Here is a 25,604-nt window from a genome sequence, read left to right as displayed (position 1 = left end):
CAACTTGAGCTTTCTTAGTTTTCCTGAGTCTGATGCCCTCCTGCTCCTCCTATGACCAGAGCCTGTGCTCCCGAAATCCTCTAGATGTCTTGCAGGCAGCAAAGATGTGCATGTGCTTGAATGCAACTTGGTTTGTTTGACTGTCAGCTGATGGAAAACTGCATTTCCTCCATGTGCTCAGGCGGTACATGTTTTGAAAGGAAACCTTCGCTAGGATTTCAAAGAGTGTTTATTGCAGAGTTTCCTATCCCTACACTGTGTTTAAATATGTAACACTAAACAGTAGCTACTGATCACATAGTTTGTAAATGGGAAAGGAGACACTTAGTTTACCAGTGCCAAATGAGGTTTCTGAATGAGAGAGATTTTTTTCCTACTTTGCAATCAAATACAGTTCTCTCAATTTTCTTGATTGGTGTTAAATGGAGCTCTGCCTCAGATCCAGGAGCTGCAGTGGCATTTGTCACCTGCTTATAATTCACGGGCTTGAAGGGCAGTAGAATATGCAACCTCCAAATGTGCAGCTTTGGTAAGAAGGTGTCCCTCTCTTTGACTAGAAGCAGGACATACTTGAAAAGGGTTTCCCCTCTCCTCTCTCTATCAAGAAGGGCAGAAGTTCATCCCAGGAGTCAGCCCTAGACTCTCATCAGCCCAGAGACAGCACCAGAACAATCTGTGTAACACAGCTTCCTGAAACTAGCCCTCCTCCGGCATTCGTGCCCCCATCAATTTACCTTCCTGGGATTTAATGTCCACAGAAGCTCAAAGTCCTTTTCCTTTGCTCTGTCACTTCTCTAAAAATGTCATCTTCTTTGTTAAGATCCTGTCGCAGCCCAGCTCCTACCCACCCCTTTGAATGACTCATTTCCGACTTCACTCATCTGTTTGTGGGATACAGGTTTGTAAAACTTTTGTTTGTTTTTCTCTTGTCAACCTGACTTTTGTCAGTGTCATTTACAGGGCTCCAGGTGGGCAACCTGAAGGGAGAAAGAAAAGAACCATGACTTTTAAACCATTATACAGCCTAAAATCCAAACACTAAAATAATCCAAAGGCTGGAGGGAAAAAAAGCCTTTAAAAATGACTTGAATGTGGCTTTTGGCCGTTTCTTTTTAAAACTTACGGCTTAGGGGCACCTGGGTGGCTCAGTGGATTAAAGCCTCTGCCTTTGGCTCAGGTCATGATCTCAGGTCCTGGGATCCAGCCCTGCATCTGGGCTCTCTGCTCAGCGGGGAGCCTGCTTTCCTTCCTGTCTCTCTGCCTGCCTCTCTGCCTGCTTATGATCTCTCTCTGTCATATAAATAAGTAAAAACCTTAAAAAAATAAAATAAAAATAAAACTTATGGCTTAAATGTGTATATCTGGGATTTGATGAGCAAATGGGTAGTCACGTGCACTGGCAGCCACCTTCCTTCTGCTTAATTGCATGAAGTTCCCTTCATTAATATTTTCAGCTAGGGGTCTTGGGCTATGCAAATGGAATTGAACTGAATCTTTAAGGAGTGCAAGGCCATTCATTGCAGTGTTGTTCATTAAACTAAAAGCTGGAAGTAACCTAGAGGCCCATCCTCTAGGTGGTACACGAATTACAGTGGGTCTGTTCTGTGGAGCCCTTCTCTAGCTCTTGGGGAGGAATGAGGGGACTTGGAGGTGCTGATATGGACAGACTGCTCTGCAGATTTTATTATTAAGTGAAAAAAGGAAGCTGGGAGCTGAATGTGGAGTATGTCTTGGTACATTTAAAGCAAAAAGCGAATGAATACATATATATGTCAATGTGTACCAGTGTATGAACAAAAAGATATATGCCCAGATATAAAAGAAATTTTTAATAAGGCTGAGTCTGGGAATCAAGACTGGGGCAAGGGAGAGAATTAAGGAAGGGAAGACTTACTTCTCATTGTATACTGTTGGGTGCTATTTGAAATTTTTTTTTTTGTAAGATTTATTTATTTTAGAGAGTGAGAGAGAATGTGAGCATTGGGAGGGGTGCAGGGAGGGGAAGAGAATCCCAAGCAGACTCCCCACTGAGCCAGGACCCTGACAGAGTACTCGATCCCAGGACCCCAGGATCATGACCAAAGCTGAAACCAAGAGTTGAACACTGAACAGGACACCCCTGAGTTATTTTTTACATCATGTATTCCTTCGATAAAAATTTATGAAGAAAATGGGTGATTTCTCCATTTGTCCTGTGAAGGGAACCTCAAGAAGAAACCAGATTCATGACTCTTCCAGGCTGAGCTGCTACATCTGCCAAGGAGCTTTCCTTTTCTTTCTTCTTCTTTTTGTTGCAGATTTTTATTTAAACTCTAGGTAGTTAACGTATACTGTAGTATTGGTTTCAGGAGCAGAATTTAGTCATTCATCACTTACAGAGAACCCTCAGTGCTCATCAGGAACTTGTCAGCCAGTTTGGGATAGAGCAACAAGGCAAGAGGATGGTTTGGTTCTGATCCTCATTGTGGCTTAATTCAGTGGAAATAGATTAAGCCTATCTGGGGCATCTTGCTGAACCGTTTGGAAAACAAAACTGTGATCTTTGTCTTCTTAGTGGTGATTTGGAATTTTAACTTCTTGTTGATCATTAGGAAATGACAGAAACCAGCCCTCACCTTCCTTTCCTGACATTCCTTTCACTCACATTCTTGAGGCTCCCCACCCAGTTGTGCTCCAGCACTTAGTTCTTTAACCCTAAATCCCTAAATGCAACTTCCAGGGGCCTCCTAACGGTCTTTTTCACATAACTTCAACAAAAATGGTGGAAGATCCCCTAGCAGCCAGCCGTGACGCTGCCTGGGTCCCCAGAGCCTGAATTCAGGTCCCCTACTGGCTGGGTGTGAGCACACAAACCTCCTCACTAAGCCAGTTCTCTGGGACCATCTGCAGAGCATCAAGGGTTTCAATGATTTGTCTTTTGATTCTGCTCAGGGCTGCTCAGGGTATTTATAAGAAGGAGCCTCTCAAAAAACAAGGATCCCCCCTTTTCCCTTATAAATGGATTATCACCATTGTCACCATTGGAGAGAGTGGCTGAAGGTGACACTGTGGAAACCAAGTCTGGGTGCAGATATTACCAAGTAGCCAGTGAAGGATAGCAGAATATGCCACCCTAAAACATGATTGTAGAAGTTCAGGACATGGTACCCCAAAATATGCCCTTTTGGTATATTGATTATTTTGAGCATTAGGCATTTGAAGAACAGCAAATGAAGGGAGAGGGTTTCTCTGTATGCCCCTTCTATGCCTGAAAATAGATTGTCCAGAAGGAACGTGATTGCCATAAATCCTCTCTAGGGGAGCCTCATGAACCTGGGAAGATAGACTTATCATAGGAGAGGACCCCGTACCCAGACAGACTCTGTCACAAGCTATCATACTTTTCATCTCTTCTTCTAAGGACACACTCATCTTTTCTAAAAATCATTCACTCTCCTCTGGCAGGTGGACTTCCTCCTACCCTTTCAGGAAGTGTTTAATTCTGAATTCTAAGCTACCTCCGAGAGTTACTAATTTTTCCCTGGGTGTTTCCCTTGTATACATGATATAAACATGTTGCTAAACTTTTGTTTTCCCCTCGTTAATCCGCCTTTTATTACAAGGTTCTCAGCTATGAAGTCAGCAGGGTGGAGGGAAGATGGTTCTCACTCCCCTACAAAGGCCTGTCTGTCTCCTTGGCCAGGGCTGGAGGCTCTTTGTCATGGGAACTTTCCGCAGCCCCTGGGGCCCACCCTCGCCTTGTACTGGGCCTCAGGAGTTATTCCATTGTTGGGATTCAGTGAATTGTTAGAGATGGAGTTTCATTGATCAGAATGTCATGAAGATTATTTTAAGCAGAAAAGAAAATCCGAACAAAGAGCAGCTTAAACTTCTTTTACTTCTTTTAAAACTTTTTAGCAGCATGTTCCCAAAATATAGTTGCCATAAATTTTGTGGCCCCCGAGCATGGGGGAGGGTAGCAGCTAGAAGGGAGACTGTCCTCTTGCACCCAGTTGAGAACAAACAACACAAATTCTTATGCTTTCCATTTTTTCCCTGAAAGCTCACATGTTTCCTAAAAGTCCTTTTTTTCCTTAGAAACTCTTTTCTCCCCTCCTTTTCCTTACTAAATTGGTGTGTCAATTCCTGTGTTAACTGTTCAGGGGGCCATTCTTCTCTGTACTTCTGTATGCATATGAATAAACTCTCACCTTTTCTCCTACTGATCTGTCTTTTGTTAGTTAATTCACAGGCCCTGACCCTGTACAGCCTAACACCGTAGAGGAAAAGTTTTATCCCCAACACAGGACACTAAACATTTCCAGGAAGTGTTATTTATAAAGTGTTAACATTACATGGGGGCAATGACAAAGTTACAATATTCAATAAGAAAACCAGGATTCCAGACTGTGTGTACAGTCTTGTCATCATTGCACAAAACAAATAAAAGCAGAGAAATACATCAGTGGCTCTCCATATCAGGAAATGGGTCATAAAACGTCTGAAGATTGAAACTGTGGAGGAGTGGGTAGAGGAACGGGCAGATAAGTAAGACCCTGGAGTGGGACAGAAGGTCCAGAAGCAGAAACGTATGTATTTGGAAATTGGTGTGTGATTGGGGCTGCAACACAGATCAGTGGGGAAAAGTCCAATTCCTGACTAGATGATGGGAAACTAGCTTACCATGTGGAGAAAGGCAAGCAAGTGATGCAAACCTACCCTACACACAAAAGCAAACTCCAGCTGGACTCAGACCTAAACGTGAATGGTGGATCCCTGAAGGTAAAAGAAGAAAAAAAGAGATGGAATGTAGGAGAATGCGCTTTCGACCTTGGTGGGGAAGGGTTTTGTAATAAGACTAAATACACAAATCATCTCAAAAAGAAGTTTGTCTTCAAAACAAGGTGTCACAGACAAATGTAACAGACGAGTGATAGCCTGGGAGAAGATGTTTGCAATGTCTGAAATAGAAGGGTCTAATAGTTAGAATAGATGAAGAACTCCTGAACGAAGATTTCAAAATACTCCAAATGGAAATCCTGTTAAAAAGAGGATGAAGGAATGACAGGAAGAGGCAGTTCACAGAAGGGAGAAACCCACAGGGCGACACAATATAGGAAAAAAGACTCAGCCTCATTAGCAATTAGAGGGATGCAAATTTAAATCACCATATTTCTCATACCAGCAAACATGAGAATGCCGGATAATACCTAGAAGTATTGGCATAGCACAGCCCCCAGGGACAGGCCTTCTGGGGGGGCAGGCAGCTGGGCTGAGTGAAATTAACTGTAGGCGTTCCTTCCCAAGCCTGTACTGTGAGCACTTACATAGGCCTGCAGGCGGGGACAGGGATGGGTCTGGTAGCATCATTTGTATTTAGAGCAATGTAGGTGCCCATCACCGTGGGAATGAGAAAGTGAAAGGCTGCAGATGCACAGAACGCGGTACTGAGCAGGAAAGAATCAATGAAGGAGGCTCACATAGAGTGAGAGTGACATGGAGAGACCATAAAAGAACATGGTGTCGAGCAAAAGAGTGTGGAAGGTCATAATTTTGTACCACGATCCCTTTTATGTAACTTACAAACACTCAGTACTCTATTTTTCCATTGGAATCTAAGCTCGAAGAGGGCAGAGATTGTTGGGTTTTGATGGTTTCTAAATACTCCCAGCCTCTAGAACTTTGCACATGGTAGGTTCAAAAGAAATCATTCCTGAATGAATACCAAGTATATACCTATGCATATTCATACTTAATGTAAGTATATGAAATATATTATGTATAAGTACATTAAATACACTGAAGTAGGAGCTTTTTTGGGGTGAGGGAGTGTGGGAATGAGGATAAAGTATGATGGGAAATGAAAATATGATAAGGTTTCACCATCCGAGTCTCGGTTTTACTCAAATTTTTGTATGTGGCTATAGGGGGAGCACTAGGAGAAAACATACCAAAATATGAATTATTCTTAGATGGTGGAAATTAAGGATGACCTTTTGGTTCCTGCTACTTTTCTATATTTTCTAAAAATTCTGTAAGTGTGTTTTATTTTTATTATTCCCAAACCCAGCTCTTGAAAATGTCTTTGAGAGGGGCAGTGCTAAGGTACCAAGTTACCCCCATTGCTTCTGTCAACAACCTCCCATTTCCCCCAAACACCACACACACACTTTTACAGAACTGCAGTCTTGCTATCTTAGGTTGTGCCTTGGTCAATAGGCAGCATCAGCAGTCTCTCCTTTTTCTTCCAGACTGATCTCCTAGTTTTAGGGCTGTGTCTGGTTTCTCAGAATAACAGACCTCCTGCCTTCTCTCCTGCCCTGCTGTGAGGGTTTGGGTTCCTGGTCTCAGTCTTCCCCAGTTTGTCTCAGCCTGGTGCTTTCCCTCACTGTATTGGTTGAATGGCGTCTTCCCCCGAATTAACATCCTCCCTGGAATGGGGCCTTATTGGAAATAGGGTGCTGCAGGTGTAGTGAATTAAGATGAAGTCCTGGGGCACCTGGGTGGCTCAGTGGGTTAAGCCTCTGCCTTTGGCTCAGGTCACGATCTCAGGGTCCTGGGATCGAGCCCCACATTAGGCTCTCTGCTCAGCAGGGAGCCTTCTTCCCCCCACCTCTCTGCCTGCTGCTCTGCCTACTTGTGCTCTCTCTCTCTCTCTGTGTCAAATAAATAAATCTTAAAAAAAAAAAAAAAAAAAGATGAAATCCTATTGGAGTAGAGTGGCCCTTAATCCAAAATGACTGGTCCTCAGAAGAGTCAGAAACACAGAAGATCACTATATGACAACAGAGGCAGAGATACAGGAGATAAGCCTACAAGTGAAAGATCTCCCAGGAAACAGGCAGGCAGAAAGGAAGGATCTTACCCTAGAGCCTTCAGAGAAAGCAGAGCCTGAAACATCTTGATTTGGGACCTCTGGCCTCCAGCAGAGTGAGAGCATACGTTCTCTGTGTTATGTCATCACGTGACAGCAGTGCCTGGGCTAATACAGCCCCCTGTACTCAACCAGGCCTTCACCATGGAGGATTTTCAGTGCCCAAGAAAGCCTCTCCTGCCCCCACTTTCCTCTGCCTCTGGTATTCTCAACATCCAAAACCTTGGATGTTAGAAGAAGAGGAAGAAGAGGGAGATGTCGACTTCATGCCTTTGTTGATGCTAAAATGAGCTCTGGTTGAAAAAAAAATATATGAGATAAGATTTAGTCATTTTCCTCTAATGAAATGTTTGTTTACTTGGTCGCTGCAGCCAACAGAGAAAGATTCGCTCGGAATCTGGAAGATGTACTGCACAGATTAAAATCCAGTGGAATTCTCTCTGTTCTGGCGCTATCACTTCTGAAGCCCCCTTGCAGTGCATCTGTGCTGGCAATGAAGAGTTCGAGCTGTACCACACCCTCTCTACCTGCAGATGCTGGGGTGGAACCTTGGAGTCCTCACTGCTCTCCCACTGTGCTGGGGCTCCACAGGGCTTCTACTGTGGAGGGGAAGAGAAGGAGCTGGCTCTTTTCTGCCTCTTTCTCTGTGTCTCTTCATTGCGGGAGCTCCACAGGGCAGCACTGCGGGGGCCCCAGAGACCGAAGAAGCAGAATCCCCGCAGCTCACAGATGAACAAGCTGTCCTGGGAACAGCCAGGAGCTGTGGGATTGCTCCAGCCAGGCTGAGCCACCTGCAGGTTGAGATCTGCTGGTTCTTCTGCACTGGGGTGCCATTCATCTCCTTCCTTGGAGGACCCCCTCTTCCTACAGCCGCTCTCCAGCTCCTTCAATTCTTATTCCCTCCAGTGTGCTTTCTTCCGCTGGTGCAGCGGATGTTTCTAGACTGCACACATGAGTCACTCACTCATCTGCTGAGACCTTGTGGTGGCTCTTCATTTACCGAAGATGAACTCCAGCTTCTTACATGGGAAGGCCACAGCTAGGCGGTGCGCTTTCATGCCCTTATCCCCTGCTTCTCCCTATCCTGTGGCACCACTGACTGCTCTCTCCATGGGCCTCCTTCCCCTATCTGCGCTGCACAGTTCCCCTGCACTTTTTATGCCTCGCTCCATCCTTCCCATTCCCTTTTGGGTGTTTCTCTCTCCCACACTCTCAGCTTTCATTTGAACATTGTCTCCTTAAAGAAATATATATATATTTTTTAAGATTTTATTTACTTATCAGGGAGAGAGAGCTTGAGTGTGTGCGTGCACAAGCAGGGGGGAGGGGCAAAGGGAGAGGAAAAAGCAGACTCCCCAGCGATCAGGGAGCCAGACACGGGGGTTCCATCCCAGAACCTTGAGATCATGACCTGAGCCAAAGGCAGGTGCTTAACCCACCTGAGCCTCCCAGGTGCCCCTCCTTAGAGAAACCTTTAAACACAGACACACACATGCACACGCACACACACAGAGGATCAGCTGTCCCACTAAGTCAGCTGTTAAAACAGCCCTTTTACTGCATAGCCCTCAGCCTGATTTGCAAAGCCACATTTATTTGCATGATTGTATGAATAATGTCTGTCCCCTCCTCTAGACTCTCAGGTCCTGAGGAAGGAAGCTTGTTGAATCTGGTTCATTATTTCATCCCAGCACCCAGCCTGGAGTCCTGCTCTTACTAGAGGCTTGACGAGTGTTTGTCGCAGGGATGTCAGGTTTTCAGAGAGCTCTGTGAGTAGGGCCCACCCACCTGTGATCTTCTCCTGACATATATTTTCCACATTGAATCTGTGAATTTGCTGCTAGGAAAATACATGCCTGCACGGTGATGGGGTGTGCAGCTCCTTGATTAATGATACCCTATGATGACTAATTTATATAGCATTGTAACTTTTTTCAGAGAAATCCTTCATTTCCATCATTTCCATTTGAGGTAATTTGTGCTGCTACTCATCGACTAATGTTCTCTAGAATGGTCTCCAATTTCTCCATATCTCTGATACTTCATGCTGATAGTTGAACTTGTAGAGGAAATGATTTTTCCCCCATTTTTTTGTGTGTAGTGATGAATCTTTTCCATGAAGCTGTTTTTCAAAAAATAGTCTCTTTCTGTATTTGTCAGGAGGTCTGCCTGCCCAGTTCCTTGCTCCTCCTCCTGTGCTCCTCTGTCTTTCCTGCCCATGCTTTTTCTTTTCACAGCAGTGTTTTAGCAACACTCCAGGCTTATGCACTGTCAGTGGTCTGCATGTTTCCAACTGGAACTATTCCCTTGGCCTTTTTTAAACCATGGAGCTCACAAGTACAGCCTCTAGTTTTTCTAGTTCTAGAAAGATTATAGGGGGTGGGGCAGGGGCTAGGGAAGCCTAGCAGAAATCAGGAAGACTGAGTAGAGGAGGTGCTGAAAGAGGAGGTGTTGTGTTCATTGGAGGGAACATCGTGATGTTGAAAATCCAGTGGGCTCATTCCCACTGAGCTCTCGGGGGGAACATTATGTACTTACTCTGGGTCAAGTTCTCTGTAGAGACTTTTAGATCCTTCATCTAATCAGGGTGCTGTTGAGGATTCGATTAGATGAAGAATATAAAATTAGATGAAGAATATAATCCTCACCAGCACCCTGCACAAGGACATTGTTATTAATTCACTCACTGACTCATTTATTTCTTTGCTGAGCTAATATTCGCTTTGTACCTAATATGTGCCAGGATTTTCTGGAGGTTCAATGGGATGAGGCATCTGAACAAGTGGGTGAATTGTGTTGTCATTTACAAAGATTAGGGTAAGAGCCAGGATTTGAGTGGGAAAGACAGGCATTCCATATTGGACATGTTACAATTCTAACACCCCAGTTTCCAAATAAGAAAGCTAATTTCCAGTAAATGCCCAAGATTGCATGGTTGCCAGGAGATGGCAATGGACTAGAAGCCAGGTCAGTCTGAGTGCAGAGCCAAACTCTTGGCTCTCCATTCCACAGCCTTGAGGAAACGAAGCACGGCTGCCCTGGGCGCTCACTGGAACCTCTCCCCTGCCCTTGTCCTCAGAAAGCAAATGGCCTCCTTTATCCCACCTGAATTCCTGTCACCCAATGTACACTGTCTTCCTGTATTTCAGAGGTTGATGCTCTTGGCATAAACCATAGAAGAAGACAGTCACATAACTTTAGGTATTAGTTGTAACCCAATGAAAAATTGTCACTGAAGCATCGGTTAATTAGCTCATTTCCTATGATGACTCATTAATGAATGCCCTGGTGAAAGTGCTCCTCCAGATGCTTAGGGAGGAAAATAGAAAAAGATGGAGCTAGTATGGGCAGAGGTCATATCTGTCCCTTGTCCTGAGATAAGCCAGTTCCTGCATCTTGCTCTCAGACATGGAAGCCAGTGATTCTGGCCACAGTGTGGACCTGTTGACTGGCAGGTATGCTCTCACTGCACCAGACCTGCATGTGCTCCGGAGGTGGGGGCATCCCATGACAGCTCATCCCCTGATATCTGTGATCCTCTGCTTCCATTCTATCTTTTTGGATGCTCAAGCAGAGGGCTGGAGGCACACAGTCAGATCCCTGAAGGTACTGGGATTGATTGATACATAAGTGAGTGGTTTGAGGAATTTTCTGCCAAGTTCTCTTAAAAAAAACAAAACGAAACACAACAAAACACCCAACAACTTGCTTTTAAGACTTGCAGACTTCGCAGCTTAAAAAATATTTTCCCAGTGGTAAAGAAAACAATGTTCAAGTCATTTCTTGCATGTTAAGTAGGCATTTGTTTATACTACCAGCCAGCCTTTCAAACTTCAAGGAAATGTATTTTCTGACGGTGTTGGTCTGTAAAATTTGAAAAGCCTAAAAATATTTAAAGCATGAGAAACAGGTGCAAAACACAGATTCCAGTGGATGCTGGGAGCGCAGGCTTATTCAGCCTTCCAGTACTTCCTCAGGCCCAGGGTGGGCCTTTACTCAAGCTTTCTGGCTTCCTAGCACCCTGGCTCCAAATGGCCTAGTTCCTATGTGCTTTGAGCTCTCTCTACCACCATACAAAGATATTCCTTCTCCTTTTCCCCTCCTCTCTCCTCTTCCATTTTGATAAGTTTGCAAGCAGATTACAAACTGTCATCTCAACATCTTTACCTTCCACAATGGGATCTCACTAGAGATCATAGCAGGTGGCAAATTGGTCTGATTTATCATTATTTGCATTTTTAATCTGTGGTATTTTAGGCCCAGAGAATTTTTTTTGCAGGTCTTAAAATGGCAACACAAACATTGATACATAATTCATTATCTATTTTTTTCATAATACCTGGGTTCACAATCCATTAACAACCAGTAAAGTCATCAGCACTTTAAGCAGGATGAAGCTACAGCTTTAGCTTTCTTGCCCTTACTCTTCTCCTCTCTGGCTTACTGGAATCAGTTGCACCGTCAGCAGCCTCCATGCTGATGTTGTGTCAACATGAAAAACCTTCTTAGTTGGAGCTTTGTTATTACTCTGAATGACCAAGTCTTCAGTAACTAAAGGGAAGTGTTTTTAGGGCTTCCACAGTCCCTTGACTTGGGAACAGGGGGTACTTTAAATTTAAGCAAAAGGTGAGAAAGCAAGAGGGATACCTCCAGTCCCTGCCCTGTTTTCTCTTTCTTTCCAAATCCCCAAACCTCACTTCCTGTTTTCCTATTGTCCTTTGCTTCTCTACCCCTTCCTGCTCTCACTAGTGTAACTGAGTAGGAAGAAAGATCAACACCTGTAATCCCTTTGAAACAACAGCTCTATAGATAAGCAACACAGTAGACAGGATGCCCTGGAGTTTGGCAAGATGCCAGCAAAATAGAGGGGAGCCTCAGCAGTTTTATCAGAAGGCTGATCAGTAAAGAAAACCAAACGGACTCATTCAAGAAACGTGTAAAGACCTTATTGTGTTCCTGGTGGCAGGGGCTGTAACTCAACCTTATTTTTTTCCATGCTACTTCAGGTGCCTCTCTATATAGAGAGAGCCTCTGTCAGGATGAAACACCTCTGAATAACCCATTCCACGCTGATCTTCCCTTTCTTTGTCCCTGTCTCCTCCTCTTCAGATCAACCAGTTAATCAAAATGTCACTTGTAGGTCCTGCTGTCCAGGAGTTTAGTGGCCACTGGCACTGTACAATGCAGCAAATGGTTGGTCTTCTGTTATTTAACTTGTGTTTGTTTGATCCCTTTAACCGCCTCCTAACCTTCTGTAGAGCTTTCCTATCCCACCATGTCTATCAAATAGCTCTATTAGATTCATACATTTAGGAAGAGTTTAAATCATAGATAAAAGTAATCTCTTGCTTCATCAGTTGAAAGGATTATGCTTTCAGGATTTCATTCATTCCCTTCATCAAGGATTTATGGAATGCTTATTAGATTACTGAGCACTGGTCAAGGCATTAGGAAGGTCTTATGGGCCACAATGAGTTTTTCATATCTTTTTAGACCCAAGAAGATAAGAGAGGCATAAGAGGAATCTTTGAGGAGATGCATCATTTCTAAACCAAAAATACTGGCTTGCTGGCAGGCATCTGACTTCAGCCATAATTTACTGGAGGCCTGGACATTGGCTGTAGATCTTGCTAATGACTAGACTCTATTCTGGTGATATATTATAGTGACTCAAAAACAGTAGACTAGGCCACTGAATCTAGCTTTCCCTGCGTGAGCTTTTCTAGTCAGGAGCAGCCGTCCCCAGGGCAAGTGTCTTAGAGGATCTAGAGGATGACATAGGACACCTCCAGTCAGGACCAGATCTCTTTTATTTACAGCGGATGTCATGGGTCACCCACATACATGTGGCTACAGTCAGCAGCACGCAGTTCCTTTAAAGTAGGGCAGACTCCTAAAGAGTGCATTTTAGAACACACACTTGCTCTTCATTCTTTTATTACAAATTGACTTGTCTTTTGCTAAGCTGCTCTCTTCTCTGAGAAGATTTATAATGTCAGGAATGCACATACAAGGATAGTTGAATAAGTAATAAAGTTCTAAAGGAACGCTTGTGTTAATTTATAATGCGCCATTTGTCGACAATGTGAAAGACATTATTTCAAACAAAGGTAACTAGGAGATGTTAATAGCCAGCAAATGTATTTATGCTAGCTCTTATTCTGAGTAAGGCAGTGCCTTGTAGAACACATTTGTCATCATGTTAGGAGTGCTCTTAATTGTCTCTAATTGCCATAATTTACTTTTTAAATCAAAATATCATGCTTTCCACAAACTTCCAGTTTTAGATATTAGATATACTAAAATATGCCAGATTTTTGGTTTTAGTAAAGGAAACAAATGGCTCAGATATTATTCCACATGCTAGTCAAGCATCGTTTTTTCAGGAAGGCTGGACTGTTCACAGATTGTAGAGAATTGGGCAATTGGGCAATTATCCAGAAAACTGAATCCAGGAAAAAAAAAAAGTTTTGTTTTTTTTTTTTTCTGGAATTTTTCCCTCCCTCTTGGGCCAGAAATTGCTAAGTATACTGGATTAGCCACTTTTACATGGCCTGTGAAGATTCAGTCTGAAGCTGAGGGAACAAACAAAATTCTACCAACATGGGGCTTCACTGACCTTATTGCTGGTTGATGGAGTTTATTATACAGAGACAATGAAAGAACAGGCAATAGCTACATTCTTTGGGGGCCTCTTTGGGTAATCTCATCTACATCCACCAATTTTTTTAGATGAGGCTATGAACAATGCAGGATTGGGGAAGTTGTTCCAATTCAGTAGATGGGTCCAAGATAAGGGGAACAGATGGAATAATATTAGTTAATTCCAGGATTCTTCATCTATTCACATCTGTAGTGCCCCACAGCTTTTGGTAAGCTTGTCCCTTCTGTCTGTGGCTGTGGGCGATCCATTCCTTTGGAGAGGCTTCCATGGTCTCATGCATGCATATCTAAATTGTCTCTCCTTGTGTCCCAGTGCCTCACACGCCAAATCCTCTAATTCAGCTGACCTACCAGTGAAGTAAATTTCTAACACTCTAGCTTTTATCATTTTCATCACAATCACAAATCACAAATCTAATCACTATCTCAGTGGCTCTTCATGTCCTACAGGATAGCTTCCACAGTGCTCAGCCTGACACACAGAGCCCCCTGAGATCTGCCCCTGAACCGTCTCTGCAGCATTCCTCCTGCGTGCCCCTACAGGAAGCTTTTGTTCTAGTCCCATGCAGCTTCTTGGCTGTCCCTTGCCTGCTCTGGGCCATTCCGGACCTTACCTTCATTTGCCTCCTCCAAATGCCCACCTCTCTCTTCCCACTGATCCAATTCCTCTGCCTCAGCAAGACCCAGCCCCATTCTGTTTCCTCTTTTGAGATCTCCCTGAACACCATGGTTCATGGGACCTCCTTCGGCTGAATCAGTAACCATCCTTGGCCACCTAATTTTGTCCCTAACATCTTATTAGGACAATGAACTTCTCTCCTGTAGTTAACATCTTTTCCCAGCTCTGTTGTCAGCCTTGCATGTGACACATTTTTGAATGCTCCCAGGAATCCTAGGCTCTGGTTGAATAGCAGGATGAGAAATGCTGAGGCTGGTTGTAGTTTCTACCCTTCCAGGTGCACCTTCTGCAATGGGGGTATTCCATACTTTCATCATTCAGATAAAGACCAATGAACCTGAGAAGCCCAGTGCATGAACAGTTCTCCCAGAATGGCTAAGAGCTGGCTCTGGGCTCTGAGTGCCTAGTGGTTTCGCTACTTCTTAGCTATATGATATCTCTTTACCTCTGTGCCCTCATCGAAAAGGAGGATAATAATGGTACCCATATTAATGGTTGTTTTTAAACACCTCCTCCTTTAAATAGTGTCAGTTGATAGTAAAAGCACAGGATCACTCCATTATTGAATGGTGGACTTTGGAGATGGGTCTCCATTCCCCAGGCTAGTCTGGTCGTCTGGGTGTTCTCAGAGGGTGGAATTACAGGGTTTTTGCCCTGGGCCCATCTGCAGAGTTAAGAAGCCCAATGACACAAGAACAATTTTGTTTTATTTTCATTTACCTTTCCCTTATTCCCCGGGCAGAACAATAGTAATAGCTTGCTAAACCGAGAAAGGCTGCCAGCAAGCCTTTCTTGCATTGGGTAGGAGACTGGATCTAGGAGCAACACAGTCCAGGACAGGATAGAGAGCTGGATAAGATATATCAAAACCATTCAGGTGAGACAATCAAGAAATCCCAGACCTGGGCTAGGAAAAATTCACAGGTGTCCTAGACACTACTGAGCTCCGTGGGGCAGAGCCCAGTGAGGCGCTTACCTCCAAACCACAACACTATCCTGCCTATGTGCTGCTTGTCTATTACTGTGTAGATTTGTGTTTAGGTCACCTCTTGTTCACATTTAGGTGGTTTCAAATATTTCATCTAATGGACTGCTTTTCCTTCAGGCCTGCGTCTGGCAAGGTTGAGGAACTCCCCTTCCTCCCATGGGCCGGTGAGACCCCAAGGCCCTCACCTTGGGTTAGACCAGAAGACAACCCATTTGACTAATGGACACACCTGGAAGAGCCCTCTGTCTGCAGAGTGGTGAGTGGGAGAGTTACCTTGAATTCAGTCTCAATGTTGGCTAGTCTGGCCAATTCGTTGCTTAGCTCCAGCGCGGTGAGGACAGGGTCTTCACTGGACAGAGACAAGTAGGCAGCGCTGGCCAGTCCCTTGTAGGCATTCATGCGGGAGCGCGAGTGGCTGAACGAGTCCTTCCGCTGCTTCTCGGTGCACTCATTGCACTTGCAGAAGTAATCGTGTGGCCGCTCAATGCGGGCGCCCTTGAGCAGGAGGATGTGCACGATCTCATACTCCTGGCAGTGCGCTGCCAGGATGATGGGTGTGATGTCGTGGGAGAAGCGTGTGCCATCCTCGTCGTAGGCGTAGAAGTCGTCGTCGCGCAGCTCTTGCTCCAGTGGGCTGAGGGTCAGTCGCTGGCCCTGCGCGAAGGCCGGGTGGTTGAGGATGGCCTCCACGATGCGCACATAGCCCTTGCTGATGGCCAGCAGCAGCGCGTCCCCCACCCGCGCCAGGTTCTCCTTCTTGAGCAGCAGCTCCGTGACCTCCAGGTGCTCGTTGCCCACAGCCAGCTGCAGTGCGTTTTGCCCCATGTAGTCCACGCAGTTGAAGTTGAGGGTCTTGGACTCCTCCAGCATCTTCCTGACAACAGGGATGTTGCCATACTCCGCCGAGTCCAGGAAGCGCTCCTCCTCGGGCGTCAGGCTGGTGCCCTTCTCGTTGAACATGTATGCGGGACCCCGGATGGCCTGGCGGCGGCCCTTTTCCCTCAGTGTCATGTGCCGGCGCTGCATGTTTTTGAAGGTGCCGCTCCCCAGCCTATGGGAGTACAAGGCAGAGATGCTTGGTTACTCTCCCAGGGGCCTGCAGGGTGTCCAGGGGCAGAGCAGACCCAGGTTGTCAAGGTGAAAAAGAATCTCACAAGCAAGATCGTAGGAGAAATTATGAAATCTTATTAGAAACCATTCTCCGCTTGCTGAGATGAAGACTGGTTAGTGAACCTGAACTATTCCTATTCATATAGAGGGATATTGATTAGGCTATCCAGCATCTGTGCGTCTCAGGTGGAGGAATGGTGACAGACTGAAATGTGGCTTCAGGTGGAGGGTAATGGGAGATAGGGAGTGTGTGGGGTAGGAATGCAGTCCAAACAGGCCAGTGACTATGAGTTTTCTCTCAGTGTGTGCCAAGTTCAGCACCTCACTTAATTTCTCTGGGCTTTGATACCTTGCTTCTCTGTGAATTTACCTGTACAATGTGGGTCATAGGGTCCATCAGAGGGTTAAGTGAGGTGACATGTATTAGAAAGGCATGTTGGTATCTTCCTGCCTGTTGGCACACCCAGTTCCCCCAGAGCTCTGCTGCAGACCTGGCCACTGCAGATACTGCTCTCTTTGCTTCGGGTGCATTGTCCCCTTGAGCTCCCTCACTGTGACAGCCCTCCCACAACACACAGGTGTGGCCACACGCCTCTGTTTCCACATCTGGTCCTGTCCCCGGTGGCTGTGCTGTATGGGGAACCTGTTTGGGGACCGTGCTTGCTTTCTTGTTCCTGTTGAAGGCTGAGCAACACTGAAAGGGCAAGGTGTGGCAGTAAGTGGGCCTGGACACAGTGCCACTTACTGATGACCACTGAGGAAATTCAGCCCTAGCTTCCTCAGATCAAACCTGGATTTTTGTATGGGTGGAAGAGCAAGTTAGTTTAGAAGCTGGGTTTATTTTTCACTTGTTCTTTGCTATTGTGGCAGGTAGAGGTTAATACTAATACTTGGTAATAATGGTTAAACATCTATTAAGCACCTATTCTCTGCCAGGCACAATACTGAGAAGTTAATAATTTCACCTATATTACTTGTGCAATTCTGGCATCGATCCTATTACAGGTTATATTGCTGACACAAGTAGGACTGAGAGACAGGCTTTGAAGTTGGACGGCTTAGAGGAGGAGTCCCTCTTCCACCTTTGGCCACCTTGGTAACTTTGGGTAAGTAACCTAGTCTTTAGTTTGCCAGGGTTTTAAAAAGGTCAGACTAGAGAAAATAAAAGGTATTTTGTCATTTGGGACTGAGTCAGGCACCCCATCTCCAGCTAGCAGTGAGACTTCAAATGGATCCCTGGCTCAGGGATGCTTTCATTATAATATAGAGTTCTGACCACTTGTTCCCTAAATCTCTACAGACTTGAACAGCTGATTCTCCAGTGGCCCTACCCATATTTTCTATTCTTTTTTTTCTTTCTAGTCTACCCCTACTCGCATTAAATTAGAATGGCATACGTTTCGATAAGACAGTATATATTCTTTTTTTTTTTTTTTAAAGACAGTATATATTCTAAAGAGTAAGTACTTGGGGATTTATTTTGAACTATTTTCTGGGTTTCCAGTAGTCTTTTTTTTAATTGGTTATATCTCCATGCATTAAAAATACTTATTTTGCTTAAGCCATTTATAAAAAAATAAAAGTAATCCCAGAAGAAGGACTTTAAACTAAATCTATTGTTTTGAGATTTCAAAAAAGTGGCAATCTTGTGATCTTTAAAATTCTGGGCTCTATTTGGTTTTCTGCTTGTTTTACGCTTTGACCTGCTCAAACCTTTATAGTTTTAGCTCCTTTAGGGGGCCCTGTCTGGCATAAGCCAAAAGACTTGGAGCTCAGAGCTTATGCTCTAATCTTGCCTAGGGCTGAGGCCCACACTTTTGGGGGGAAGCTGCTGAACTCTTCAACAGAATGACTTCTTCATCTGCAGAAAATTAGAAGGAATAATTATGGATAACTCCGTCAAAATGTAACCGTGGGTGATAAATTCTAGCAGAGAGCTCTGCACTCCTTTAGGAAGAGATCCAAACTGCCATCCACTTTTCTAAAGTGCATTTGGATAAAAGATTTCTGGGGAAAAGGTTCTCAGGATTCAAGTCCATGAGCTTCTCTGAGCCCATTTCTCTCAACAATGCTGTCTTCCCAGGGAGAGAGGCTGCTTATTGATGCCAAAAGCAGACTGTAGATTGGGAATCCACTAGAGACCTCTATAGGAGAGGGACTCAACAAATAGGGTGCAGGCATTTTATTACAGGTTTTTCAGAGGGAAGAAAGAGACTGAGTTGAAAGCTAAACAGTCACCTCATTTGTATCCCCAAAGAGCCTTGTTTCAGAGGATGTTATGATGTCAGTTTCAAGGTCTGTCATCTGGGTACACACACACGCAGAGGGCGAATTGAGCCCATAGAAGACTTATCGTCTTTCTGATAGGATTACTTAGTGTGTCCTACGATGAGGCTGACACCCCTCTCTGGAGCACCTCTCTGGATTTAGCCATTACGACTCAACCTGAGAAAAGATGGTTTCCACTCAGGAGTACCTGAGTGGTGTTTCAGAAATGAGATGGCAGCTGTCCTAGAAGGAGCCAGGGCTTCAGCTTGTTTCCATGTCACTTTTCCATTAGAGGTGTGCTCAAGAGGGAGAATAGGTCAAACTCCAAGGTCAAGGGCATACAACTAATACATAGCAACCATCCATGGAGATATTAATTCAAAGGAAATATAGTAACTACTGAACCAAGTCAGAGCAGAGAACATTTCACCAGGAACATGCAAGTACCCAATCTAAATTCAGAATCTGTATGAATATCATAGACATCGCAGCTTAAAACCTTAAGGGATGTTAAAACATTGTTTGATAATTTCCCTCATTAGACAATGAACAAACATGAAAGCAAGGGGTTAGCATTCTTATTTTTTAAGCGAAACAGAAACACTAAACCTTAGGGCAAATAATTTCTGCACAAGAGTGGAGTGTCATATAAATCTTGATGTTTCTATAATAATTATATTTTATTTAGGAAAAAGTACATGTGTATGCCTAGTATTTGTCAGGATTTGTCAAATGTCCTCCCCATTTGACATGCATTTTTCTGAATGACCTTGAAAGCAGACACCTAGATGTAGTAAGAAACAAACAAGCCATTTTCTCCCAGCTTTTAAAATCAGCTTTGAGATACATTTGGATGCTTACAGAATTGTCAGTTCTGCTCTTTCCCTAGGAGAATTTGGCCTTAATGAAACCTTCTGGGCCCTCAAGTCATGTATACATCTTAGGGTATACTGGGGCATCCTGTGCTGTGAGGTCACTTTCATCATAAAGCACTTTACAGCAGACCGTGGAGCCACGTGAGTTCCTTCAGACATTGGTTTGGGCCTTTTACCTTACTGGGGGCTTCTTATTTGCTCTGACCCCCTCTTATCCTGATACCCCTCTAATCATGCTTTTTAAGCATTTATTTTTTCAGCTTTGTAGAGGTAAGGTTGACAAAATTCTGAAATATTTAAAATATGCATTGCGGTGTTTTGATGTAAGCACGCGTCATGGAAGGGATCCCACCATCTAGTTAATTAACACATTCATCGCCTCACATGTATGTATTTGGTGAGAACATTAAGTTCTCTCTTAGAAAATTTTGTTTATGTAATACAGTATTGTCAATCATTATAGTCACTGCGTTGTACACTAGATCTTCATCTTATGGCTAAAAATTTGTACTCTTTTACCAACCTTTCCCTGGCTGCCTAATTTCAGCATTTTTATCCTTGCAAATATATTTAGCCTTACTAATAATCTTGACATTATGAAGAGTCAGGCTTTAGCCATACATTTCAGATGGGTTGGGAAAAATCCACAAAAGGTGATATGTCAAAAAGATAAAGTCATTTGGCTCACAATAGCTGATGGCCACAACTCACACTCATGAATCAGCTGTGTTGCTCTGCTGGAGTGTGGGGATATTGTCCCAGTTTAAGGACCAATAACAAGCAAAATGAGTCTCCTTAAAATCCAATTAGTATTTGATTGCCCTTACTCTAATATTTTTCTTAAAAATGAACTTTGAATGCAAATGCCTTTTTATTTGCATATATTATTGAGATAATGAGTGATCAGACTCATCAAACATCTCCATTAAGGTACTGTGTTTTTCATCTTTCATAAATGCATACATTGACATTTGATGTCATTGAGAAGAAGGGTTTCAGTGGAAACAAAACCATATTTGAGAGGAGGACTGATTATTAAACTCCCTCTTGATCCCTTGGTTGCTATTTTTATCAAACTGCTTTTACAGATGCATCAGCCAGTCTGAAGAAAGCCAGATGTCAGTGTTCCATGAAAAGTATAAATTCTGCACCCTATATCCAGCTGCAAATAAGCATGACCATTAAGCATTTTGGAGAGGGATTGTGATTGATTACTGATGAAGAAAAGGACACTTAATCAAAATGTCTTTTTGGAGACATTTGTTGTCTTTTTCATAAAATTGCTCCATGCACCATAGGTCTCTGTGGAAATCACCCAAGCCTGAAACTAATTCAGTCTGTAACATTCCACAACTGAACGTTGAACCGAACAAAATCCAGGAGTTAGTCTAGTTACCTACGAAGACCCAGCTCTGGTCTGTGCATTCTATCCCAAGTGTACACAGTCTGAGTTTTAGTCCAGAGCAACAGTGATAAATATTCAAGTAATATAGATTTAGGAGACTAAATCTCAGTTCTCTTACCAAAATAAGAGAATAGTAAAATCCATCCTCCCTGCATCTCAGTCACAGTGAAAATGCATGTATATGACATGTCCTGGATACTGTGAGCATTATGCAAATGTCCATGACAGTAACGATCGAAATCTTATATACTAGTACACTTAAGTAAATGACTATAAATTGGCTTATGTTTTACTCTCCACTGATATAGTCAGCTTAGCTATTTTTCTAAATGACTGTATAATAGTAATAACTAACAAATATTACACATTTGCCATGTGCCAGACACTCTGATAAGTGCTTTATATGAATTATTGTTTTAGTTCACACAAATCATAGGATAAGCTTATCAGTTTTCCTCAGTGACTAATCGTAATGATTAACATTTAGTACACATTAAGCACATTGCAGACACTATGCTGAATACTTTACATATATTAATATTTTAAATTCTCATAAACTACTACATGTTGCTGGTGCTGTTGTCATTCCCATTTAACAGGTGATGAAATGAGGCTGAGAGAAATTAGCCACTTTTGTTAAAGCTACATAACTTGTTAGTGGTAGATCCACTATTAGGGGTCTCATCTGTTTGGTTTCAAAGCCAATGCTTTGGGCTGATAGGCCAATGCCATCCTCTTCTTCCTCCATTTTTTCTAAATTTCTTTAGACTGTAAATTTTTTTCATTAGAGTGCAGGATCCTTGAGGGCAGAGGAATTACTTGTTTATATGGCATATGTATCTGGCGCCCCATACTCTTGGTGCATGGTCAAATAATGTAATCAGTTCTTAAATACTTATTTGGGTTGGTCATTAAAGAAGATCAATAAAGCGGGAGGTGTTAATGTTTACAAATATTGGAGCCATATGAACCTGTAATTATTATTTCCTGTTTGTGCTGATAACTTTTAAAATAAGGCATAAGTTCCAAGGCCAAATTATTTTGCAGCTCCACTATAAATAATGGTCTATAAGTTGCTAAAGGAGACCATTAATATCAGAGGGTATATTAAGTCCCTTGGGTGACTGGGGCATTTCCACTTCTTCAGGATACTTCTGAAAAATTTTCTAGAGGCATCCAGTTAATTTTTAAGTATCATCTTCCTTATTCTGTTGAAGCTGAGGTGAGATAGTACCTATGAGTTACAGTGCCTAGTAAGTGTGCTAGTAACATTGGATTCTATTAACTCTCTTAGTTTAATATAATCATAATAATTATGGATCTATAGCATTCAGATTCTTACCTAAGTTAGTGGCAGTGATTTTCTTGTACAACACATGCATTTCGAATAAAAGGAAAGTATCCACGTGGTTATCCCGTGAATATACATGAGTTCATATACCTTACCATTCAGGTCCTATGAGAATAGCAAAAATATCCTTTTGCTACTCATTATAATACATTATATTGAGATATACTTTCCAAAGAATTCTGCTTGAGATCTGCTTTCCAAATACAATAATGTGTTATATTTTTTCCATTACATCTTGGACTGAAAATATTATCTAGATTCCTGAATGCTAATAAATGATTTTATCAACAACTTACTTTTCAACAAATGATATCATTTAGAGGTTATTCTCTATATTTTCAAAATACATTATATATTAGCCATACAAATATAACTAGTGCTTTGTATGTGCTTCTTTTATTTATTCTTTCTTTTTAATCCTTATTTGTCTTATTTGGAACTGAGGAGTTATGAACCTGAATGTCTGTATCTCACTATGTATATCTCCAGATAGAGCTGAAATGACAAGTTCTTACAGTTATATATTTTTTCCCCAAAGATTTGTCTTGGTGTAAAATATATATGTGTAACCTTTTAACTGTTAAATTAACTTTTGTAACAGGAAAGCCTGAAATGATCATCCACTACTGTGAAAATAAGAGAGGCTCTTAAATTGTGAAATGACAGTACTGAATAAAGTAACATGCTGAATATTTGTCTGGGGAGAAATGTTGATTGCCTTTCCTTGAGCAAGAAATCCTGGCAGTTCTCATCCAGGATACCACATGTATTTGAAATTAGCCTCAGTGAGGTTCCACATAGTTCTCATTTTTTCTGGGTTAATTACTGCCAGAAGGAGTTAGCTAATCTGTATGCCCCTAAGCTTAGGAGCAAGTGTTTTTGGAAATTTTTATGAAATGTAATTGTGACGTAGAACCTTGGTAAGTTGTTAAATAATTAAGCCAATGCCATTGTTTAAAAAATCTTAGAGAGTGAATTTGTATCATATTCATAATGGATATTCTGGATTTAATGTGTATTCATTCATAAATCTGATGTGTATCCAGTGGTTCAGAAACAGGACCCACCAGCAGGTGGCATTCTGAGGCAAAAATTCACTGAGTGCCACCAGACAGGGTCAATCATTATTGCCTCTTTCAAATCTACCCTGAATTCATTAAGCCTTTAAATTACAATTAATGGCAACAGCATCTTGATTAAGTCTATTCAGTCACACTTAAGTGAATTTACAACTTCACATGTATAGGAGATTCTGTGTTAAGAGTTTCAAAGCTTGTGTCAAAGCCCTGCCCAGATTACATCTTTTTTATTAAGAGCATATTCATTATGTCAAAATGGACATCTAAAGGACATATTTTCCACAAGTAAAAGGAAAGAAAAAGCAACAGCATCTTTCTTCCCACCTGTAGTTCTTTCATGGTGGCTACTTATCAGAAAACAGCCTTCCTCTTCCTATCCCCATATTTATGTTAAGATAAATAGTCACAAAAATGTCAAATTAAAAAGCTGTCAGTAGTGAAGTAAGAGGAGAACAGACAACACATATATACTCTCTTCCAGGAATAAAAGAAAAAACTGCACTCTAGTACAAAAAGAGACTGGGTTACCAGGATGAGTTGTCTATTTTAAATGGATTTTTAAACTTAGACTTCCAAGGAAAAGTGAAAAAAAAATTCCTCTGCCAACCCAACAAATAAGAAAGATTTCAGATCCAGATTTACATCTAAAAATCCAAGCAATGCACAGGAGGAAAAGAGCTAATAAATAAAAGTTTAATTCCCTATTTCAGCAAGAAAACAGCGTCTGCTGGAAAAATCAATATGAAAGAATCATCATAGTTGCTTACATTGAGGGAGAAATAAGCAGGCTGGTCCCTCCTCTCTAGATGACCGGAATCCGGTGTTGAGTCCCGGGAATCTGGCTCCCCATGGGTGGTAGCTGAGGAGACGCTGCTCTCCGTGGTGCTGAAGTGTAGAGCTGGTCAAGTGAGTGGAGTTGCGAAGATGTGAAAGCGCGCTTCTCTGTCCTTTGTGCTGCAATGGTAAAAACTCGCCTTCCGAGGCAGACTTGCCTTATGGTTCTTTTCCTAATCTGGGGGAAATTTCCCAGGGAACATGACGGAGAAGGATCTGTGTGTGAGACTGACATGTGGCGTGCTGATGGGTTGGTATAGTTCCCACCCCTTCTCCCAGACAGTAGCTTTGAAAGGGAGGTGTCGACTCTGCCTTCCACCATAGAGCCTCAGGATTTCTACCTGTCCCCTCTCATATCCCAGAGCAGTGCACCACACACACACACACACACACACACACACACAGGCATGCACACACCTCAATTATGTAAGGGAGCAGGTTCTGGCTCCTGAGGCAGAATATTCATCTGTTTAAATAAATGAAAAATGAGGAATGAATTGATCTCCTACCTGTTGTGTCTGTGAGTGGTTACACAGGGAAGGAGTTGAAAAGAAAACTAAAACCAGAAGAACCTCAAGAATGTCAGAAGTAGTTTTGTTTTTGTTTTTGTTTTTAATAAGCTTTAAGGTCACACCCCACTTTGTCTTCTATGAATGATGCATCTCCTCTAACTTTGCCCTTTTGTTTCATGACCTTTTAACATTGTCTAAGATCAGGAAAAAGTCAGTGGTATAGATCAAGTCTGATGTTAATAAGAGGACTTTAAAAGAATTAGCTTTCATTTGTAACTTTCCATTTTTTGTAAGGTAATTCCTAATGCAGAAATCCATTTCCCCCACAATCCCCACTCTCACCAATTGCCTTGTTAACAAATGGCCTGTGATTCTTACACACTAAAGTATTTTGATGGCCTCATGAGAGAGAAACCTTCTTAATTGAAATATTGCCTGTGTGCAAAAAACCAGGATTACTCCCAGGATCTACCTCTGTCACTGAACAATAAATCAGAATGCTTATTCTTTGAAACCAACTCATGGATTAACAACTCACAGTCTGTAGAGACTGTGTCTGTGTATAAATGTAATACTTAGAATACTTAGGTTTAAAGAATTGGTTTATAATATAATGTACTTTTCACAATGCCATTCTGTGTTTATATGCAAATCAGATTGCATTAGTTTATTAATCTGCCACTACCATTTTTCTCTGGAAGTGACATGGTATGTGGGGGGGAAGACCCTGGAATTTTGATTCATTTATTGACTGTGTGATTTGGGGCATAATACTGAACCTCATTGAACCTCTGTCTCCTTATATGTAAATGGTGGGTAATATTATGGGGGCCAATAATGCCTTTTTCCAAATGCATGGTGATAATTAGCTGAAATAACATATAAAAAGCTCCCAGAAGAGTCAGTTAGCATATAAGGGGTTCATAACGTTTGTGTTTTCTTCCTTTCTTTACTCAGAGAAGTTAAATTCTCTAGTTTCAACTCTCT

The 25,604-nt window shown here is 42.5% G+C and overlaps 1 protein-coding gene across 1 annotated transcript in view; it reads right to left on the bottom strand.

The window, feature by feature from the left end:
• TRPC7 (transient receptor potential cation channel subfamily C member 7) overlaps positions 1-25,604 on the bottom strand; it is a 173,561-nt gene that overhangs the window by 121,493 nt on the left and 26,464 nt on the right. Inside the window, exon 2 of the mRNA XM_045075655.1 lies at positions 15,457-16,234. Within this exon, the coding sequence (XP_044931590.1) occupies positions 15,457-16,234 (778 nt within the window). The remainder of the gene's footprint in view (positions 1-15,456; positions 16,235-25,604) is intronic.

Source organism: Mustela putorius, unplaced genomic scaffold, assembly GCF_011764305.1.
Source record: "Mustela putorius furo isolate JIRA1106 unplaced genomic scaffold, ASM1176430v1.1 tig00000145_pilon_pilon_pilon, whole genome shotgun sequence".
Lineage (NCBI taxonomy): Eukaryota > Metazoa > Chordata > Mammalia > Carnivora > Mustelidae > Mustela > Mustela putorius.
This window is presented reverse-complemented; position numbering and strand designations above follow the sequence as displayed.